The sequence below is a fragment of the Dama dama genome, chromosome 20, assembly GCF_033118175.1.
Source record: "Dama dama isolate Ldn47 chromosome 20, ASM3311817v1, whole genome shotgun sequence".
NCBI classification, from domain to species: Eukaryota; Metazoa; Chordata; class Mammalia; order Artiodactyla; family Cervidae; genus Dama; species Dama dama.
Window position 1 is genome coordinate 78,144,299 of NC_083700.1, and position 23,092 is coordinate 78,167,390.

The 23,092-nt window shown below is 37.3% G+C and overlaps 1 protein-coding gene across 1 annotated transcript in view; it reads right to left on the reverse strand.

Annotated features, from left to right (window-relative positions):
- RAVER2 (ribonucleoprotein, PTB binding 2) overlaps window positions 1–23,092 on the reverse strand; it is a 136,511-nt gene that overhangs the window by 57,464 nt on the left and 55,955 nt on the right. Inside the window, exons 5-6 of the mRNA XM_061168461.1 lie at window positions 18,238–18,364; window positions 2,413–2,495 (exon numbers count right to left, since the gene is read on the reverse strand). Coding sequence (XP_061024444.1) covers window positions 2,413–2,495; window positions 18,238–18,364 — 210 coding nt within the window. The remainder of the gene's footprint in view (window positions 1–2,412; window positions 2,496–18,237; window positions 18,365–23,092) is intronic.

The following is a 23,092-nucleotide window of genomic DNA, read 5'->3' on the forward strand; positions in this document are numbered from 1 at the left end:
TGTGCTACATAGAGGAAAACAATATGATCTGCTTCATGGATCTTATAGTCCCCTGAGGAAGGGAGACATTAATTAAATATAAAAATATACAATTAATAATGGCGATGAGTGTATGAAGGAAAAATACAAGGAACGATGAGAACAAAGAGTGGTGGAACTTGATTTAGACTGATAAATTCAAGGAAAGCTTCCCTGAGCAACTAACTCATGCAGAGAGACCTGAAGGCTGCAGAGAAATAACTAGGTGAAGTCTGGGGGAATGAGGTGGTGTTGGGATGGGAAAGATTTCAAGCAGGAAGAACAGCAGGAACAAAGACCTAAGGAGAAGAGAAGAAAGTCCTTCAAGGACCAAAGGCAGTTCACTATAGCTGGGACAGGGACACCTAAGGCACATGAGAGGCAGGGGAAGCCAGCTTGGATAGGCCCTCAAGGCCATATTAAGCAGTCTGGTCTTTGTATGAGTCACTCAGTCGTGTCTGAATCTTTGCGACCCCACGGACTGTAGTCCGCCAGGCTCCTCTGTCCATGGGATTCTCCAGGCAAGAATACTGGAGTAGTTTGCCATACCCTTCTACAGGGGATCTTCCAGACCCAGGAACTGAACCCAGGTCTTCTGCACTACAGGGGGATTCTTTACCATCTGAGCCACCAAGAAAGTCTTCTTTCAGCCTGTATTTTACATATTTGGTCTTTAAAATAAAATGAATATTGTCAAACTCTGGACTCTTCTCCCATATCACTTTAAATCTTACTGTAATTAACTGTTTGTTTTCTCTATTTGCTGAAATTCTATAAGAACAAGGACTGTGAATATTTTGTACAATGCTATAGCATAAATGGCTAGCAGAGTGTCTAGTACATGTTAAGTAAATGTGTAAGGTCCTATGTTAGATTCTAAGAATGAAAAATAAATAATAGGCCTTTCCCTTAAAAAGTTGGGTTTAGCTGCCATATGACTCAACAATCCCACTCCTAGACATATACCCTGAGGAAACCAAAATTGAAAAAGACACATGTATCCCAGTGTTGATTGCAGCACTATTTACAATAGCTAGAACATGGATGCAACCTAGATGTCCATTGACAGATGAATACATAAAGAAACTGTGCTACATATATCTATATATATAGATATATATAATGGGATACTACTCAGCCATAAAAAGGAGCACCTTTGAGTCAGTTCTGATGAGGTGGACGAACCTAGAGCCTATTATACAGAGTGAAGCAAGTCAGAAATATAAATATTGTATACTGATGCCTAAATATGGAGTCTAAAAAGATGGTACTGATGAATTTATCTGGAAGGCGGCAATGGAGAAACAGACATAGAGAACAGACCTATGGAGCCGGTGGGGAGTGGAGGAGGGAGAGGGTAAGATGTATGTAGGGAGTAACACGGAAACTTACAATACCATATGCAAAATAGATAGCCAATGGGAATTTGCTGTATTTTCAGGGAAATCATACTAGGGCTCTGTGACAACCTAGAAGGGTGGGATGGGGAGGGAGAAGGAAGGGAGGGGACGTGGGTGTACCTATGGCTGATTCTTGTTAACATATGACAGAAAAACACAAAATTCTGTAAATTTATCCTTCAATTAAAAAATAAATTAAAAAAAAAAGTTGGGTTTAGGAACAGACATTGATTTACTCAACCTACAACAGCCATCTATTTCATATTAATATTAGGTTTGATTTGTAATTATGCTTCTATATAGATATAGCCTTAAATAGCACCTGAAATTAGTAGGTAATATTTATCTTCAATATTATGGATATTTAGGTACACAGACATTTAAAATACTTATCTGAAAAAGGTAAGAAAAATATTTCTCACTCATATATAAATTATCTTTATGACACTGATTTTTTAAATTAATTTATTTTAATTGGAGGCTAATTACAATATTGTTGTGGTTTTTGCCATACATTGACATGAATCAGCCACGGGTGTACATGTGTCCCCATCCTGAACCCCCCTCCCACCTCCCTCCCCATCCCCTCCCTCAGGGTCATCCCAGTGCACCAGCCCTGAGCACCCTATCTCATGCATAACCCTGATTAAGTTTTAAGAATAGAGTTATTGCTCATTTATTTTTCTTTCTGTAAATTTTTGGTTAAAACCATATAAGACTTGCTTTGAGCTACTGATTTATTTCTAGAAAAAAAAATACCACAAAATATACCTCTTTACTTCTTAATGTCCTACAAATAGGAATCAATAAATATATAAGCTATGCTGCTTTGATTACCTTATTAAGTTCTGTTTTTATGTAGGTACACTTATACTAAGGACTCTATTTAAAAACAAAATACTCATTTAATTCCTTGAGAACTTTAAGTGTTAAGAACAAACAAAATATTCACTCCAAATTTTTTATGTTTCAATACTCAATGCTATTTATATACCTGATGTGCTTTATTCAAATGTAAAAATGCAGGGGAGATGGATGGATTCATCAGATGCGGCAAGCTGTGAGGTGTTCCAAGAACTGCTTTAAGAAAATAAAAGCAAAAATTTATCTTTATGATATATATATGGAATTAAAAATGAAACAAACTCCAAAAAGGGTAGATGAATATTACTTAACACATTTAACATATTCACTGGAAGTTCAATGATATACTAATCTTGTCATTGTACAAAAGTGACAGGCTTCTTTCCTTGTCATTCAACTCTAGAATTTAAAATTCCAATACCTTCTGTCTCAACGGTAAAACACCAAATCTAGTCTTTCTCTTTAGCACTTAGTGCAAGAAAACTAATTATATCTTTTAATAAATAGAATACTAATTAAACCCATGTTATCTGCTCAGTGTTTCTGTCAGTTTTTTTGGGGTATTTTGGCAGAGGGTCAGGATGGGAGGGGAAGGAAAATATATAATCCTGTTGTTAAAGCTTATAATCCAATTGAGAAGAGAACACATTATATTAATAGGTACAGTTAAACAACACTTCATAACAAAAAAGAAACAATACTGTACATAGTTGATAAATAAATGATAACCATGCTTTTTATCAAGTTTGTCTAAGAGCACAAATACCAGAGTACGTATCGGAAGAGACATTTTAAGAATAGACAATATACAGACAAAAAGACTCATGAGATAAAAAATAATATGAAGCAATTTCATCTAATTATTAGATGTAAGTAGTCATAATATACAATTAATTAGAATTATCGAAGGTCAAGCTTAGAAAGTACTTCGAAAAGCATGTAATCCAATGATGAAACATATTTGAAATTTATATATAACATCACCACAAATTCACTCTATGATTTAAAAACTTTGTTTCAAATTTTTGTTACTTATTGAGGCAGATCATTACATCTTTGGAAAACTGACCATTCAGTTCAGTTACTTAGTCATGTCCGACTCTTTGCGACCCCATGAATTGTAGGACGCCAGGCCTCCCTATCCATCACCAACTCCCAGAGTCCACTCAAACTCATGTTCATCGAGTCGGTGATGCCACCCAGCCTCTCATCCTCTGTTGTCTCCTTCTCCTCCTGCCCCCGATCCCTCCCAGCATCAGGGTCTTTTCCAATGAGTCAATTCTTCACATGAGGTGGCCTAAGTACGGGAGTTTCAGCTTCAGCATCAGTCCTTCCAAAGAACAACCAGGACTGATCTCCTCTACGATGGACAGGTTGGATCTCCTTGTAGTTCAAGGGACTCTCAAGAGTCTTCTCCAACACCACAGTTCAAAAGCATCAATTCTTCAGCACTCAGCTTTCTTCACAGTCCAACTCTCACATCCATACATGACCACTGGAAAAACCACAGCCTTGACTAGACGGACCTTTGTTGGCAAAGTAATGTTTCTGCTTTTTAATATGCTATCTAGGTTGGTCATAACTTGTCTTTCAGGAAGTACATTAGAAAGTATTTTCATTAGAATAAACCAGTTTCCTGATAGGTGATGGGAAAATTAGGATCATCAGAGTAAGTTGCTAATGAAGGAAAATACTGTTTATTAGAAAATAGTGGTAGTGATGGTCATTTCATAAATAGAAAGGGATCAAAGGGATGCAACAGTCATGTCTGTGGACCTAACAAAGCTTCAAAATACATAAAGCAAAAATTTCTAGAACTGAAAAGAAAAGGAGACAAATTCACAACTTTGATAAGAGGTTTCAATACCTCTTCCCCTCATTTTTCAGTCACTGCATTTTGTTAAAAAACATTAAAAATTTTTTCACAGCTTTTAGTGAATATAGTATTTCCCAGTTTAAAACAGTAACAGCCAGATGTAAAATGCTCTGAAAATGTTCACAGTCTCACATCTAGCTGTCTTTACCCTTAGATCTTGGCTAGGTCTCCCATTCAGGCTCTTCCTCCCCTCAATAATTGATAGCCTGCTGTTGCTCTTTAGTTGTTCAATCATGTCAAACTCTGCAACCTCATGGACTGTAGCCCACCAGGCTCCTCTATCCATGGGATTTTCCAGGCAAAATATTGGAGTGGGTTGCCATTTCCTTCTCCAGAGGATTTTCCCGACCCAGGAATCAAGCCTAGGTGGGGTTTGATCTGTCCATGGTGTCACAAAGAGTCAGACAAAACTGAGCAATTGAGTGTGCATAATTCATCATGATAACAGACCAAAAATAAAAAGGCCACACTGATGATATCAACAAATGGAGAAAAGCAGTAGATAAATTCCAGAAATTATGATGATAAAATTTCTCAGCAATATAGGAATAAGTTCCCAGCTTGGAGAAAAAATTTGTAAATTAAAAAATATAGCTAAGATAATGCTTAATAATAAAAGAATGAATGCTTTCTCTGTAAGGTCAGGAAGAAGGCAAGGATGTCCACTCTCAAAAGTTCAATGCACAAATTTTCCTAAGATTTCTATCAACTTTAGTAAAGCAAGAAAAATAAAAGGTATATATACTGTAAAGGAAGAAGTAAAACTTCTTGTAGATGACACGATAGTCTATACAGAAAATCCTAAGGGCAAAATCTGCTAGAAATAAAAAGCAAGTCTGCATGATACAAGATAAATATACAAAATCAGCTGTACTTGCATATGCTAGCAACAAGCAATAGGAAATCAAAATTTAGAATGTAAAACTATTTAAAATAGTATCAAGAATATATAAAGAATGCAGCAACAAAAAGAAACACAACTCTGTTTAAAAATAGGCAAAGAACTTGGTTAAGCATTTCTCCAAAGACGACATAAAAACAGACAATAAGCACAAGAAAAGATGCTCAACATAACCAGTCATTAGGAAAACTCAAATCAAAACTATGATGAATTTGGATGGCTGAAATAATAAAAGCAGAAAGTAACAAAAGTCTATGAAGACATGGAGAAACTGAAACCCTCGTACACTGCTTTGGAAATGTAAAATGGTGCAGCCACTGTGGAGACAGCTTGCCAGGCCCTCAACAAGTTAAACAGAGAATAAGCATAAGATCCACCAATTTTAGCTCTAGGTATATAACCTCAAAACAACTGAAAACAGATGTTCAAATACTTGTACATGAACATTCATAGACAACACTCTTCATGATAGTCAAAAGGTGAAAACAACTCAAATGGTCCATCAATGATGAATGAATAAACAAACTGTGACACATGCATACAATGGAGTATCAGTCAGCCACAAAAAGGAATGAAGAACTCACATATAGATTACAGCACTCAAAAACATCATGCTAAGTGAAAGCAGAGAGATACACAGTGACTTTTGTTTATATGAAACATCTGGAATGAACCAAAGTGTAAAGACAGAAAGCAGATGGGCTGTTGCCAGGGCCTAGGCAGAGGGAAAATAGGGCAATAACTGTTTAGTGGGTACAGATTTTATTTTGAGGTAATGAAAATGTTTTGAAAGTTAGGCAGAGTTTGTGATACACAATGCTATGAATGTACCAAATGTCACTGAACTATTGACTTTAAAATGATTAATTTCATGTTATGTGACTTCTGCCTCAAAATTACAATAAAAAATAGTATCAAGGAATATGAACTGCTAAGGATAAACCTGAAAAAATGTGTGTCAGGTTTACACCCTGAAAACTACAAAACATTGTTGATAAAACAAAAGAAGACCCTAATAAATGGAGAGATATATTTATGGCAAATTGTTGTCAATTTTGCACAAATCAGCATACAGATTCAACACAATTCCATATTCCCAGCAGACATTTTTCACACAAATTGATAGCTGATTCTAAAATTTATATGCACATACAAAGGACCTAGGATAGACAAAACAAATAGAGAAGGAATAGAGTTGGAGCACTTATACTTACTGTTTTCAGGACTTACTATAAAACTATCAAGACAATGCAGCATTGGTATAAATACAGACATTTAGATCAATGGAATAGAATAGGGGGTCCAGAGACAGAGCCCTATATATACAGTCAATAGATTTTTGAAAAAAGTGTCAAGAAATTCAATGAAAAAGGATAATCTTTTTTAACAAATTATGCTAGAACAACTATAAAAAAATATTAACCTGGACCTTTACCTCATATTGTAAATAACAATTAACTTGAAATCATTTATAAACCTAAACTTAAGAGGGACAATTATAAAACTTCTTGAAGAAAACACAAAAGGACATTTTTGTTATCTCAAATTTGGCAAAGATTTTTTAAACATGACATAAGAAATATGAATTATAAAATAAAAAAATAATAAACAGGACATTGTCAAAATAAGAAATTTTGTTCTTCAAAAGATATTAAGAAAATAAAAGGACAATCTACAGAGTGGCTGCAAACCCAAATATATCCAATAAAGGACTTGTATCTAGAATAAAGAACCCTAATAACTTAAGAAGATAAACAGCTTAATTTTAAAATATACAAAATATTTCAAAAGATATAACTAAGGAGATACAAAGATGACAAATTAGTACATTAAAAGATGTTCAAAACCATTTGGCAAAAGGGATATTCAAATTAAAACCACATAAGATATAAACCAAACAGAAAGACTAAAATTAAAGGGTCAGTATGTCAAATGTTGGTGAGGACATCGAGTGAACTACAGCCTTGGACACTGACGGTAAGAATGTAAATTGGTCAGAAAACACATTAGAAAACCGGTGGGGGACTTCCTTGGTAGTCCAGCGGTTAAGACTCTACTCCCAATGCAGAGGGCCCAGGATCTATCCTGATCAGGGAACTAGGTCCCATGTGCCACAACTAAAGATCCTGCATGCTGCAACAAAGATTGAAAATCCCATGTGCCACAACTAAAACCCAGTGCAGCCAAATAAAGAAATAAAAGCAAATGTCCAGAGCAATTTTATCTGTAATGACCCCAAACAGGAAATAACTCAATGTTCAACAAATCAATGAAAGTGCAAATTGTGGAAGAGAATACTGCTCAGCGTTAAAAAGGGAAAAAACTAATGATAACATGAAACAACATGGATGAATCTCAAAATAATAAGCTTAGGGAAAGAAGTCATACAGTACATACTGTTTGACTCCATTTATATAAACTTCTAGAAAATTTAAACTTTAGTGACAGGAAGCAAATCAGTAGTTTCCTGGGGATGAGGAAAAGGGTGAGTTACAAAGAGGCAAAAGGAAAGTTTTGAGAGTAATGAATATCTTCATCATTTTGAGTATGATGATAGTTTCATGGGTCATATCAATAGCAAAGCTTACCAATTTGTACAATTTAAATATGTGCAGATGACTGTGCCTCAATTATACTTCAGTAAAGCATGGTGAAAGCGAGAGGAGAGTGAAAAAGGTGGCTTAAAACTCAACATTCAAAAAACTAAGACCATGGCATCTAGTCCAATCACTTCACGGCAAACAGGGAAACAAGGAAACAGCGACAGACTTTATTTTCTTGGGCTCCAAAATCACTGCAGATGGTAACTGCAGCCAAGAAATTAAAAGACGCTTGCCCCTTGGAAGAAAAGCTATGACAAACTTAGACAGTGTATTAAAAAGCAGAGATATTACTTTGCCAACAAAAGTCCATCTAGTTTAAGCTATGGTTTTTCCAGTAGTCATGTATGGATGTGAGAGCTGGACTATAAAGAAGGCTGAGCGCTGAAGAATTGATGCTTTTGAACTGTGATGTTGGAGAAGACTCTTGAGAGTTCCTTGGACTGCAAGGAGATCCAACCAGTCCATTCTAAAGGTAATCAGTCCTGAATATTCACTGGAAGGACTGATGCTAAAGCTGAAGCTCCAAGACTCTGGCCACCTGATGTGAAGAACTGACTAATTAGAAAAGACCCTGATGCTGGGAAAGATTGAAGGCAGGAGGAGAGGGGAATGACAGAGGACAAGATGGTTAGATGATATCACTGACTCGATGGACATGAATTTGAGTAAGCTCCAGGAGTTGGTGATGGACAAGGAAGGCTGATGTGTTGCAGTCCATGGGATCGCAAAGAGTCGGACAGAACTGAGCAACTGAACTGAACTGAAAGCTGCTAAAACTACAATTTAGACTATAAGTTACAATATTTACATTATACTGCATTTTTTTAAGGTAGTTCAAAGGTCTAGATTGAAAAGAGAAGATCAGTATGGTTCAAGTAACATAAAGTGGGTGTGGGAGGAAAATCAACCTGATGGTTATGCACAGATTAGATTAGACAGAAAAGAAGGCAGACAAGAAAGGTAGTTGAAAATTTACAGACTAGATCATATATAACCAGGTATGTATAAGTCATGCAACAGAGACATAAAGGAAGGAGTTTAATCAGTAGACAATATTTAAGTACTTTTTACTCTAAATAGCAGGTCTGTTCTAGGTACTGGAGAGGAACAAAACAGATAAATCTTTGCCTTTATGGAGCCTTCTGTGTTCTAGTGGAAGAAAAGACAATAAACAAGTAAATATGTGTCATTTACTTGGGAAAAAAAATGATACAATGAGCAAGAAGTAAGACAAGGGTTTAAATATAAATATATCACATAGGCACACTTCAGAGACATTGAAGATTTGGTTCCAGGTCACTCCAATAAAGTGATTACCACAGTAAAGTAAGTCACACAATTTTTCTTTGTTTCCTGGTACATATAAAAAAGTTAGGTTTATGCTACATATATAAATGATATATATACACCTCAGTTTTAAATGCAAACCATCATCTGACAAAGCAGTGTTGCCACAAACCTTCAATTTTTTAAAAAAAAACACAGTATCTGTGAAGCACAATAAAATGAGGCACACTTGTATATATATGTATCCTATAATATAAGGATAATCTCTGAGAATTATGACCCTTTGTAACTATTTCAGTTTGCTCAGAGGCCTCTGTGAAGAGTTTATGCTATAGTAAGGAATATAGTTAAGATACAGTAATAAACACAGTAAGGAAAAAACAAATGAAACTTACTGATTAACAAGACAGTTTTTGTTTCCTGAACAGCAACAAACTTTCCACACATTCTTCAGAAGCTCTGCATGTGTTCAAGTAAGGTATTTAACCCTCTTCCCTTCCCATTCTAAATAAAGCAGAAGTTATCAGTGTAATACTGAAATATCCTTCTTAACATTGTAAAAGTAGCACTGAGGTGAAAAAGTATAATATCATATGGTCATATACTAACCTGAGGAGAAAAGCAGAGGGGGAGAATACACATCCTTAGATAAAAAGAAGAGAAAAAAAAAAATTTGGGGGAGAAGTTACTAAAGATAGCCCAGGTGTGAACTATTACTTTCTAATAGACCCACAAGTGTAATATACGTCTTTAAACACTGATACAATCTTGGACTGTATTAATAGAAATATAATGAGGACAGGAAGGAAATCCCACTGTATTCTGTGGTGATCAGAACCAATCAACAGGATAAATTTGTCTGTGTATGCCATTCTGCAGGGCAACCCAGATAACCTATCTAGGAGAGGAAAACTTGCTGGGGGCTCTGGAGAGCATATCCTATGACCTGCTATGGAAAGTCAAGAACAGAACTATAGTTTATGAAGAGTAGAAGAGGTGTATAAAGCAAACTATACTCAATATTTTGTAATAACCTAAGGGAAAAGAATCTGAAAGAAATAGATACACATGCATAACTGAATCACTTTGCTATCTACCTGAAACTAACACAACACTGTAAATCAACTATACTTGAAGAAAAAAGTAAAATTAAAATAAATAAGATGGTTCTAAAAAGAGACTGCTATTTATATTTTCATCTTACAATGTAAAAATATTTAGTTTTCTCAATTCTTAATATATGGGTTGACAAAGGTGCATTTATGTAATTGACACATAAGTGATACATAAACTGTATATATTGGGGTTCCACTAAAATATACTTTACTGATAGAATGTATAAACAAAAAATAAACAAAAGGAGACCACTGGTCTGCAGAACAGAAAACAAAGAAAATCAAAGATGACTACAGTTTCCTGATAGTTATCTCCAAACATTAGAAGGCTATTCCTATGGAAGAAGGATAGATTTATTTTATGTTTCTTCATGGGAAGAACTAGAATAAGCAGCTAAAAGCTAAAAATTACCATCTAATAAAAGAAAAAACTTAGTAATTAAACTTGTCAAACCAGGGAATAGTTGCCTTGCAAATAATGAGCTGCTTATGCTTTGAGTAGTCAAGACATACAAAGGATATCTCTATACCATTAAAACTGCAGGAGGTTAAAGCTTTACCTTTAAAGTCTCATTTAACTCAGATGACCATTTTATCTACTACAGTGGGCAAGAATCCCTTAGAAGAAATAGAGTAGCCATCATAGTCAACAAGAGTCCAAAATGCAGTACTTGGATGCAATCTCAAAAACAACAGAATGATCTCTGCTCCTTTTCAAGGTAAACCATTCAACATCACAGTAATCCAAGTTTATGCCCCAACCAGTAATGCTGAAGAAGCTGAAGTTGAATGGTTTTATAAAAACCTAGAAGACCTTCTAGAACTAATACCCCAAAAAGCTGTCATTTTCATTACAGGGGAGTGGAATGCACAAGTAGGAAGTCAAGAAACACCTGGAATAACGGGCAAATTTGGCCTTGGAATACAGAATGAAGCAGGGCAAAGGCTAACAGAGTTTTGCCAAGAGAACACACTGGTCATAGCAAACACCCTCTTCCAACAACACACAGGAAGACTCTACATAGGGACATCACCAGATGGTCAATACCGAAATCAGATTGATTATATTCTTTGCAGTCACAGGTGGAGAAGCTCTATACAGTCAGCAAAAACAAGACTGGGAGCTGACTATGGCTCAGATCATGAACCCCTTGTTGTCAAATTCAGACTTCAATTGAAGAAAGCAGGGAAAACCACTAGGCCATTCAGGTATGACCTAAATCAAATTCCTTACGATTATACAGTGGAAATGAGAAACTGATTCAAGGGATTAGATCTAATAGACAGAGTGCCTGAAGAACTATGGACGGAGGTTCATGACATTATACAGGAGGCAGGGATCAAGACTATACCCAAGAAAAAGAAATAAAAAAAGGAAAAATGGTTGTCCAAGTAGGCCTTACGAACAGCTGAGAAAAGAAGAGAGGTGAAGTCAAAGGAGAAAAGAAAAGATATATCCATTTGATAGTAAGGAGAGATAAGAAAGCCCTCCTCAGTGATCAATGCAAAGAAATACAGGAAAAGAACAGAATGGGAAAGACTAGAGATCTCAAGAAAATTTGAGATACCAAGGGAACATTTCATGCAAAGGTGGGCACAATAAAGGACAGAAATGGTATGGCCCTAACAGAAGCAGAAGATATTAAGAAGAGGGGGCAAGAATACACAGAAGAACTACATGAAAAAGGTCTTCACAACCCAGATGGCATGATCACTCACCTAGAGCTGGACATCCTGGAATGTGAAGTCAAGTGGGCTTTAGGAAGCATCACTACAAACAAAGTTAGTGGAGGTGATGGAATTCCGTTGAGCTATTTCAAATCCTAAAAGATGATGCTATGGAAGTGCTGCACTCAATATGTCAGCAAATGTGGAAAACTCAGCAGTGGCCACAGGACTAGAAAAGGTCAGTTTTCATTCCAATCCCAAAGAAAGGCAATGCCAAAGAATGCTCAAACTACCACACAACTGAACTCATCTTACATGCTAGTAAAGTAATGCTGAAAATTCTCCAAGCCAGGCTTCAACAGTACTTGAACCATGAACTTCCAGATGTTCAAGCTGGATTTAGAAAAGGCAGAGGAACCAGAGATCAAACTGCCAACATCCGTTGGATCATCGAAAAAGCAAGAGCATTCCAGAAAAACATCTACTTCTGCCTCATTGACTATGCCAAAGCCTTTGACTGTGTGGATCACAAGAAACTGTGGAAAATTCTGAAAGAGATGGGAATACCAGACCACCTGACCTGCCTCCTGAGAAATCTGTACGCAGGTCAGGAAGCAACAGTTATAACTGCACATGGAACAACAACTGGTTTCAAATCGGGAAAGGAGTACATCAGTTCAGTTCAGTTCAGTTGCTCAGTCTTGTCTGACTCTTTGCGACCCCATGCAGCACACCAGGCCTCCCTGTCCATCACCAACTCCCGGAGTTTACTCAAACTCATGTCCATTGAGTTGGTGATTCCATCCAACCATCTCATCCTCTGTCGTCCCTTTCTCCTCCTGCCTTCAATCTTTCCCAGCATCAGGGTCTTTTCAAATGAGTCAGTTTCTTCACATCAGGTGGCCAAAGAATTGGAGGTTCAGCCTCAGCATCAGTCCTTCCAATGTATATTCAGGACTGATTACCTTTAGGATGGACTGGTTGGATCTCCTTGCAGTCCAAGGGACTCTCAAGAGTCTTCTCCAACACCACAGTTCAAGAGCATCAGTTCTTTGGTGCTCAGCTTTCCTTGCAGTCCAAGTCTCACATCCATACATGATTACTGGAAAACCATAGCCTTGACTAGACATACCTTTGTTGGCAAAGTAATGTATCTGCTTTTTAATATGGTGTCTAGGTTGATCATAACTTTTCTTCCAAGGAGTAAGCATCTTTTTATTTCATGGCTGCAGTCACCATAAGCTGTATATTGTCACCCTGCTTATTTAACTTATATGCATAGTATATCATGTGATACGCTGGGCAGGATGAAACACAAGCTGGAATCAAGATTGCAGGGAGAAATATCAATAATCTCAAGATATGCAGATGACACCACCCTTGTGGCAGAAAGCAAAGCAGAAATAAAGAGCCTCTTGATGAAAGAGGAGAGTGAAAAAGCTGGCTTAAAACTCAACATTCAGAAAACTAAGATCATAGCATCCAGTCCCATCACTTCATGGCAAATAGATGGGGAAACAATGGAAACAGTGACAGACTTTATTTTGGGGGGCTCCAAAATCACTGCAGATGGTGACTGCAGCCATGAAATTAAAAGACACTTGCTCCTTGGAAGAAAATTTATGACCAACCAAGACACCATATTAAAAAGCAGATACATTACTTTGCAAACAAAGGTCCATCTAGTCAAAGCTATGGTTTTTCCAGTAGTCATGTATGGATGTGAGACTTGGACTATAAAGAAAGCTGAGTGCCAAAGAATTGATGCTTTTGAACTGTGACGCTGGAGAAGACCCTTGAGAGTCCCATGGACTGCAAGGAGATCCAACCAGTCCATCCTAAAGGAAATCAGTCCTGAGTATTCATTGGAAGGACTGATGCTGAACCTGAAACTCCAATACTTTGGCCACCTGATGTGAAGAACTGACTCATTTGAAAAGACCCTGATGCTGGGAAAGATTGAAGGCAGGAGAAGGGGACGACAGAGGATGAGATGGTTGGATAGAATCACCAACTCAATGGACATAAGCTTGAGTAAACTCTGGGAGTTGGTGATGGATAGGGAGGCCTGGCGTGCTACAGTCCATGGGGTCGCAAAGAGTCAGACACGATTGTGCAACTTAACTGAAAGTCATCTAATTCTGAAAAAAAAATTGTAGGAGGGATATTTGACTGCATAATAGGCTGAGCTGAACACCTCTGAAGATACTTCTTATAAATAAATAATTGATGATTATATGAAGTACTTAATACGAACATTGTTGGTATAATAAAGAATTTAACTGGTCTTTGTCTTTGGTTCCTGGAGGGGAAACTCAAACCCTTGGAACTTCCCAGGGGATAGGAGTGTTTTTGTTATATTAATGAATGAGGTGACTCAGGGTAGGCCCCTACATGGCTTCAGAATGGGGACCGGTCATACCTGAAAGACCTAACGTGATTAGAGAATGGGGGCTTTGAGCCATGTGATATTGAGGAAGGAGATAGATGGGCCCCTAGATGAACAGCTGGTGTTTGTCAAGTAGAGTAAAATTCAAGCCTTCTTCTTACCAGATACTCCAAGGACAAAGATAGTGGCACAGTCTGAGTTCTGCTAAAGCAGAGAGAGAAGGTGCCTGAGGTGAAGGAAGACTTCCCTGTCTGCATGTGTGCAGGAAGGCTTCCAGGGGGTCAGAAAGGGAGGGGGCCTCACCCCATAATAACTGTGGACATGCACCCATAGGCCTCTGTGGTAGGATCCATCTTATCAAAATGTTGCTCACACATCTGGGGCGGGGGTCCAAGGATCAGTCAGGTGTGAAGAAAGAAACAAGATAATTGGCCAGGAAGGACTGATGCTGAAGCTGAAACTCCAGTACTTTGGCCACTTGATGCGAAGAGTTGACTCAGTGGAAAAGACCCTGATGCTGGGAGGGATTGGGGGCAGGAGAAGAAGGGGATGACAGAGGATGAGATGGCTGGATGGCATCACCAACTCGATGGGCATGAGTTTGAGTAAACTCTGGGAGTTTGCTATGGACAGGGAGGCCTGGCGTGCTGGGGTTGCAAAGAGTCAGACACGACTGAGCGACTGAACTGAACTGAACTGAAACCTCGAATAGCCAAAGCAATTTTAAGAAGAATGGAACTGAAGGAATCAACCTGCCTGACTTCAGACTATACTACAAAGCTACAGTCATCAAGACAGTATGGTACTGGCACAAAGACAGAAATATAGATCAATGGAACAAAATAGAAAGCCCAGAGATAAATCCACACACCGATGAACAGCTTAGTTTTGACAAAGAAGGCAAGAATATACAATGGAGAAAAGACAATGCCTTTAACAAATGGTGCTGGGAAAACTGGTCAACCACTTGTAAAAGAATGAAACTAGAATACTTTCTATCACCAGACACAAAAATAAACTCAAAATGGATTAAAGATCTAAACATAAGACCAGAAACTATAAAACTCCTAGAGGAAAACACAGGCAAAACACTGACATAAATCACAGCACGATCCTCTATGACCCACTTCCCAGAGTAATGAAAATAAAAGCAAAAATAAACAAATGGGACCTAATTAAAACTTAAAAGCTTTTACACAACAAAGGAAACTATAAACAAGGTGAAAAGACAGTCTTCAGAATGGGAGAAAATAATAGCAAACGAAGCAACTGACAAACAATTAATCTCAAAACTATAAAAACAGCTCCTGCAGCTCAATTCCAGAAAAATAAATGACCCAATCATAAAATGGGCCAAAGAACTAAACAGGCATTTCTCTAAAGAAGACACAGATGGCTAACAAACACATGAAAAGATGCTCAACATCACTCATTATCAGAGAAATGCAAATCAAAACCACAGTGAGGTACCATCTCATGCCAGTCAGAATGGCTGCTATCAAAAAGTCTACAAACAATAAATGCTGGAGAGGGTGTGGAGAAAAGGGAACCCTCTTAAAATGTTGGTGGGAATGCAAGCTAGTACAGCCACTATGGAGAACAGTGTGGAGATTGCTTAAAACACTGGAACTAGGACTGCCATATGACCCAGCAATCCCACTGCTGGGCATACACACTGAGGAAACCAGAACTTAAAGAGACACGTGTACCCCAATGTTCATCACAGCACTGTTTACAATAGCCAGGACATGGAAGCAACCTAGATGTCCATCGGCAGACAAATGAATAAGAAAGCTGTGGTACATACACACAATGGAATATTACTCAGCCATTAAAAAGAATGCACTTGAATCAGTTCTAATGAGGTGGATGAAACTGTAGCCCATTATACAGAGTGAAGTAAGTCAGAAAGAAAAACACCAATACAGTATACTAACGCATATGTATGGAATTTAGAAAGATGGTAACAATGACCCTATTTGCGAGACAGCAAGAGACACAGATGTAAAGAACAGTCTTTTGGACTCTTTTTGGGAGAAGGCAAGGGTGGGATGACTTGAGAGAACAGCACTGAAACATGTATATTATCATATGTGAAACAGATCGCCAGTCCAGGTTCGATGCATGAGACAGGGTGCTTGGGGCTGGTGCACTGGGATGACCCTGAGGGATGGGATGGGGACGGAGATGGGAGGGGGGTTCAGGATGGGGAACACATGTACACCCGTGGCTGATTCATGTTAATGTATGGCAAAACCACTACAATATTGTCAAGTAATTAGCCTCCAATTAAAATAAATTAATTAAGAAAAAATAATAACTGGCCAAATGTAAACAAAGACCGGGAAACAATGTTCTACGTGATTTAAATCACGTCTTCACTGCACTCCTCACTGGGTGTGTATTTCTGCCTTGTTTATGTCTTAAATACACTATTTCTCCATGTGCTCTCCCATACATTGTGCTGTAACTCTAATAATAAATTTTATACCTGTTTTTAAGAGTTTTTGCCTCCTTGAAACATTCTTGCTTTCAAATGGGGGAAAGAGACAGGGTCATTTTGCCTCGAGCCCCTAGCTCCTGGTGGCCTGATGGCTAGGAATCCTGGTTTTCATTTAGGTTTCCTAGGTTCAATTCCTGAGTAGGGAACTAAGATCTCTCTTCAGGACTGCTGTCTCTCCAAGGTAAGTATTAGCCTAGCCTCCTGACCTCCAGGAAGAGGAAGAGAACCGCAGATAAGAGTTCAATAACATGGCCAGTCATGCCTACATATAAAACCCCCATAAAACCTCTAGACACTGAAGCTAGTTCAGTAGAGATCTCTGGTTAATTAATACACTGGTGTGCTGGGAGGCAAATGTGTTCTGATCCTACGGGGAAAGAGCATAAAAGCTCTGCAGTTAGGACCTATGAGCCACAGCCCTAAGTCTCTTAATTATGCTGTTTCTGAGTTACATCCTTTTGTAACAAAATTGTAACTGTAAGTACAGTGCTCTCCTAAGTTATGGGAGTCTATAGACTCATTGGAGAAGATCCTGATGCTGGGAAAGATTGAAGGCAGGAGGAGAAAATGACAGAGGATAAGACAGTTGGATAGCATCACCAACTCGATGGACATAAATTTGGGCAAGCTCTGGGAGTTGGTGATGGACAGGGAAGCCTGGCGTGCTGCAATCCATGGGGATGCAAAGAGTTGGACACAACTGAGCAACTGAACTGAACTGAACACATTATTGAACCTGCGGTGTCACAGGAACCCCCAAATTTGAAGCGAGTTAGCCAGAACAGGCCTGGAAACTTCTGTAGTGTGGCTAGTGTCTAAAGTAAGGGCAAACATGTTGGGGACTTAAGCCCTCACTCATAGCATCCGTGCTAACTCTAGGTAGTTAGTGCTACAATAGAATTGTAGTATGCTAGTTGGCGTTAGACCAGTTGGAGCTGAAACAGAATAAATACATTTAATCTAAACATTTGTAATCTAAAGCTTAATGTTGAATACAGGCATTCATTTCCTAATGATAAAGTATACATTTTGTGTATGTACAGCTATGCATTTCAAAAGGCAAATAAACTCCTCCAATGAATACTAAATAGACAGATATTTAATGCATGCCAGTATTATAACAATTTCCGCAATACTAAGAAAATGATATTGTTTTCACCATTTTCAACAAAGTAAAACAATTTCACAATTGAAAAAAAAGATAACAGCACAGAGGAAACTGATCTTTAGCACTTTCCAACAAAGTAATTCTGCCAAAAATATTACATAGAAAAGTATCACATCCTTTGCTAAAATGAGCTGTAACAATGTAGTATGTTAAATATTACCTTATTAAACCATGTGAAACCTGGTTTAGAAATTCATGGCAACCAGCAACTACACTTGAAGGCTTAATATTTAATACTTAGTTTTAAAAAAATCAGGAAATCCATAAGCAATTCGTGCCTACCAAAAAGAGTCAAAACATAATTTCACCTCAGATCATTAATTAAAATTCATTGATAAATTCTAGAAAAAATACTGTGGACTAATTTAAAGGTGTTTTTCATGTAAAACAGTACAATTAACCTCAAACCAATATTCTACATGTCATTAGTACACGTGATGCTTACCTGGTTTAACAGTCCGCCCGCAGAGCTGGGGTTGTAGAAGAATTTGCAACATGGCAGGGTTGTTTAAACTTTTCATGATTTGCACTGGATTTGGCTCTGGAAGTAAGCCCTTTTGATTACTGTGCCTCTTTGATGAATACAGAAATACAAAAATAAGAACATGTGTAAGCACAAAAATGAAACTGTAAAGGCTTTTTTTTCCCGAAAATTCTCATTTGTCTGATAAGATCTATTTTATAATAAACACAACTTGTTTTATGTTATACACTTGTATACATTCTACCACAATTCCTAATTATAATAAGATACTCTAAGATATGAGTTTCCCTGGTAGCTCAGCTGGTAAAAAATCTGCCTGCAAGGCGGGAGACCTGGGTTTGGTCCTTGGGTAGGGAAGGTCCTATGGAGGAAGGCATGGCAACCCACTCCAGTATTCTTGCCTGGAGAATCCTCATGGACAGAGGATCCTGGTGGGCAGCGGTCCATGGGGTCACAAAGAGTCAGACATGACTGAACAACCAAGCACAGCACAGCATTCTAAGATATTCATGCAACATACACTGAAATCCTCAGAGGAGGTTTCCGTGAAACAGAAATGGCTTTAAGAGAACTAACAATTTAGTCAGATGAATCTCTTCATGCAAGGGACAAGATATCAAGGGAATCTGAATTTACTAACAGGGAGGTAACCTGACACAATATGAATGCTTTGATACTACAGAAGAATCTTACTATAATGTTGATCTAAAGTTTAATGATGGGATGCTTTACAAAGCAATATTTTCTTATAATTAAGGTCTTGATTCATTAATCTTCTAATATGAAACAAAGATGAATGGGCTTTATATACATATAACTGGGTAGCTAAATATATGACATTGTTCTCAGTTTTTAAAAACCAGCTCTCCTTGTCCATCCTCTAGCCCCTCAACGTCTACAAACTCACACACAAGAAAGTCAATCACCACCCCGCTACCAAAAGAAATATGTAATCACAGAACAAAGTAACTAGACATCTGGAAAATGCAGCCACAAAAACTAAAGGCAACAAACCGAAGCACCTATAAGAGACGATAGGAAATAATAAGAATGGTAACTAAACAAAGCAGGTATCCTAAAAAAAGATAACATATTTTTATTGGTAACATGAAACACGGAGAAGTGGTTATGAAGAACAACCAATTAGAAATACGATGTGCAAAAAGCACAACTGTTTGCGAAAAAATAATAGCAGCCATCACTTGCTGTATATACTTGGAATTGTTCTAAGCCTGTTACATGGACTAAATCACTTAATGCCCCAAAGCAACTCTACAGGGGTTGGTATTATACCCCCATTCTATAGGTGAGGGAACCGAAGAAACACATAAAGAATTATTCTTAACCTCCACTCTGTGCTTTAATAGATATGTTAAATAGTAGAATACATGCGACTGAAAAGCAAAATAGTGATCTGAAAGGTCAGGTCAGATAAAGATCAAAGAATATATGAGCAAAGGATAAAGAAGGAACTGACAACAAAATAAAATGGTAATGAAAAATGCAAACAAAACAAAAGAGAAAACCAAGGCAATGAAGAGACTGGAACTCTTAATATCTACATAAAAGGAGTACCTGTTCTGTATAATACAGAACAGACTTTTGAACTCTGTGGGAGAATGTGAGGGTGGGATATTTCAAAAGAACAGCATGTATACTATCTATGGTGAAACAGATCACCAGCGCAGGTGGGATGCATGAGATAAGTGCTCGGGCCTGGTGCACTGGGAAGACCCAGAGGGATCGGGTGGAGAGGGAGGTGGGAGAGGGGATCGGGATGGGGAATACGTGTAAATCTATGGCTGATTCATGTCAATGTATGACAAAACCCACTGAAAAAAATAAATAAATAAATAAAGAATCTGGCTGATACCACCTTTAAAAAAAAAAAAAGGAGTACCTGAAGGATTAGAAATGAAGGAAATCTTTGAAGAAATAATGGCTGAGAATTTCCCAGAATTTAAAAAGAAACTCAAGACCACAAAATGAAAGGGTTCCAATTATGATACAGAAAAAAACACACCTGCTCACATTTTTTTGGCATGAAATTAGGAACATCAAAGCCCTGCCCACCCCCAATGGTAAAAACTTCCAGTAAGGAAGAACATATCTCAAAGAAAAAAAAAATCCAAAATAAAACAAGAAGCAGATTAATATCATCTTCATTCTCAAAGTATCATCACTGGATTTAAGAAGGCAACAAATTAATATTTTCAAAGTGCTGCAGGAAAAAATCTTTGAATCTAGATTTTTATATTCAGCTAAGCTATTAAATGTGAAAAAGAAATAAAAAATATTTCCAGCCATACACAGTCTCAAAAGTTTTTACCACATGCATATCCTTTCTGAAAACAAGAATAAATGCATGACATTACATGATATGTGGAAATGAACATATGTAATACTGTAGCTAATTTTAATCATGTATACAAAAACCAAGACCATAAAAACAAGCAAAAACTTTAAGGTTGGAGATTGAATGGCGGTCCAGTGGTTAGGACTCAGTGCTTCACTGCCATGACCTGGGTTCAATCCCTGCTCAGGGAACTAAGATCCTGCAAGCTGCATGGAATGATGCTGCCCCCCCCCCCCAAAAAAAAACAAACGCAAATTAGGGCAATCTTAAAGATGTACTTTATGTATTCCCAATATGGTGGTCGGTGGAATAGAAGAAAGCAGCAGGATGGAATTTAGAATGAACTAAGTGGGAAGGAAGAAAGAGATACTGATCAGCCTTGGGTGTTGATAAGCTAGGAATAATCACCCATAGGATAAAAGAAAACATATCACTCTTAAAGCAGAAAAAATTCTAGTTTATTCAATAGTAAATGGGAAACAAAAATAAAGGAAAAAAGTTTAAAGACAACATGACATGTGTTAGCAAATAGAACAGAGGTTCCTCAAAAAATTTAAAACAGAACTACCATATGACCCAGCAAGTCAACTTCTAGGTATTTAACCAAAGAAACAAAAAACCATAACTCAAAAAGATATATGGACCCCCATATTCATTGTTGCATTATTTACAATAATCAAGACATGAAAACAGCTTAAGTGTCCTAAAAATTGATGAATGGATAAAGAAAATGTGATGAAAGTGAAGTCGCTCAGTCATGTCCAACTCTTTGCGACCCCATGGACTATAGTCTGCCAGGCTCCTCCATCCATGGAACTTCCCAGGCAAGGACACTGGGGTGGGTTGCATTTCCTTCTCCAGGGGATCTTCCCAACCCAGGGATCAAACCCAGGTCTCCTGCACTGCAGGCAGATTCTTTACCACCTGAACCACCAGGGAAGCCCTGGTGAAAATGTGGCATGGATGTGTATACAGACAATGGAGTATTATTCAGCCACAAAAAGAAGGAAATCTTGTCATTTGTAACAAAATGGATGAACCTGGAGGGCATTATGCTAAGGGAAATAAGTCAGACAGAGAAAGCCTAATAGTGTATGATCTCACTTATATGTGGAATCTCAAAACAAAAACAAACTAATACCACAGATAGAGAGAAGAGATTGACGGTTGCCAGAGGGACTGGGTGAAGGGTGAGTGAAATGGCAAAGGGGGTGAAGAGTGCAAACTCTACTGTGAAGTCATGGGACTGTAACGTATAGCACAGTGACTATGACTACCATTCATAATACTCTCTTGCATATTTAAAGGCTGCCAAGAGATAGATCTTAAAAGTTCCCAAGACAAGAAAAAAAAAATCTATAATTATGTGTGGTGACAGATGCTAACTAGACTTACTGAGGTGATCGTTTCACAGCATATGTAAATACTGACTCACTAGATGTTCATCTGAAATCTAATATAATGCTGTATGTCAATTATATATCAAAAAAATCTACATCAGAAGAATAGCTTTTAAAAATTCTTAGGTAGCTACAACCTGGAAAAAAACTATTAATTAGGCTAAAAGGAAATCATAAAAAAAATTGAAACATTCATAATATAAAATTTATGACACATAGGTATAGCATTAGTCATAGAAGTTTAGTTACAGAAGTAAACTTACTTTTACTAGATTCATCAAAACAATGTAGGTTGAAAACAAAGGAGCTAACTACTGATATTAATAAAGATGGGAGAGAAAGAGTAAGGCCAAAGAAAGAAGCAAGAAGATTATAAAGACAGGGCAAGAATAAGCAACAGATAGAAAAAACAAATAATAAAAACTATTTCTTTGAAAGGCAAAATAGTTTGCAAGACTAATTGGGGGAAAGAAAATGCAAATAAATAAGACATAAAATGAAAAAGAAGAGATGAGACATGACACATTTAAAATATAAAATTTTATAAATAGCCATGTGTCAATAAATTTTAAAACCCAGACTAAGTGGATAAATCTGTATACTATAGTCAAGTGCCACATATACCACACAGAGAAAAATAAAACTAATATATCTAATATTCACAGAAGAAACTTAAGTGGTAATTAATGATTTCCTTCTGGCAGAGACATAAGGACTAGATCTACATGGTTTCATAGATGAGCTCTCTCAAACTTTCGAAGAACAGAAAACCCCTACTGTATACAAACTGATTCATGAATAGAAAGAAAAGGAGGGGTTCAGAGAAAAAAACAGGTAAATCATTTAATGAGGTCAATGTTCTCTTGATTTCAAAATAAAGCAAAAATGCTACCCCCAAATTTAAGCATTTCCACTTATGAGCACATCTGCACATATAACAAATATTATCCAATAAAATCAAACAATACATAGGAAAAAAATCTATCAATGAGGATTTACAACACAAGGATAGTATAACATTAGAAAAGTCTATCAGTGTGATTCAGCACATTAATGAACT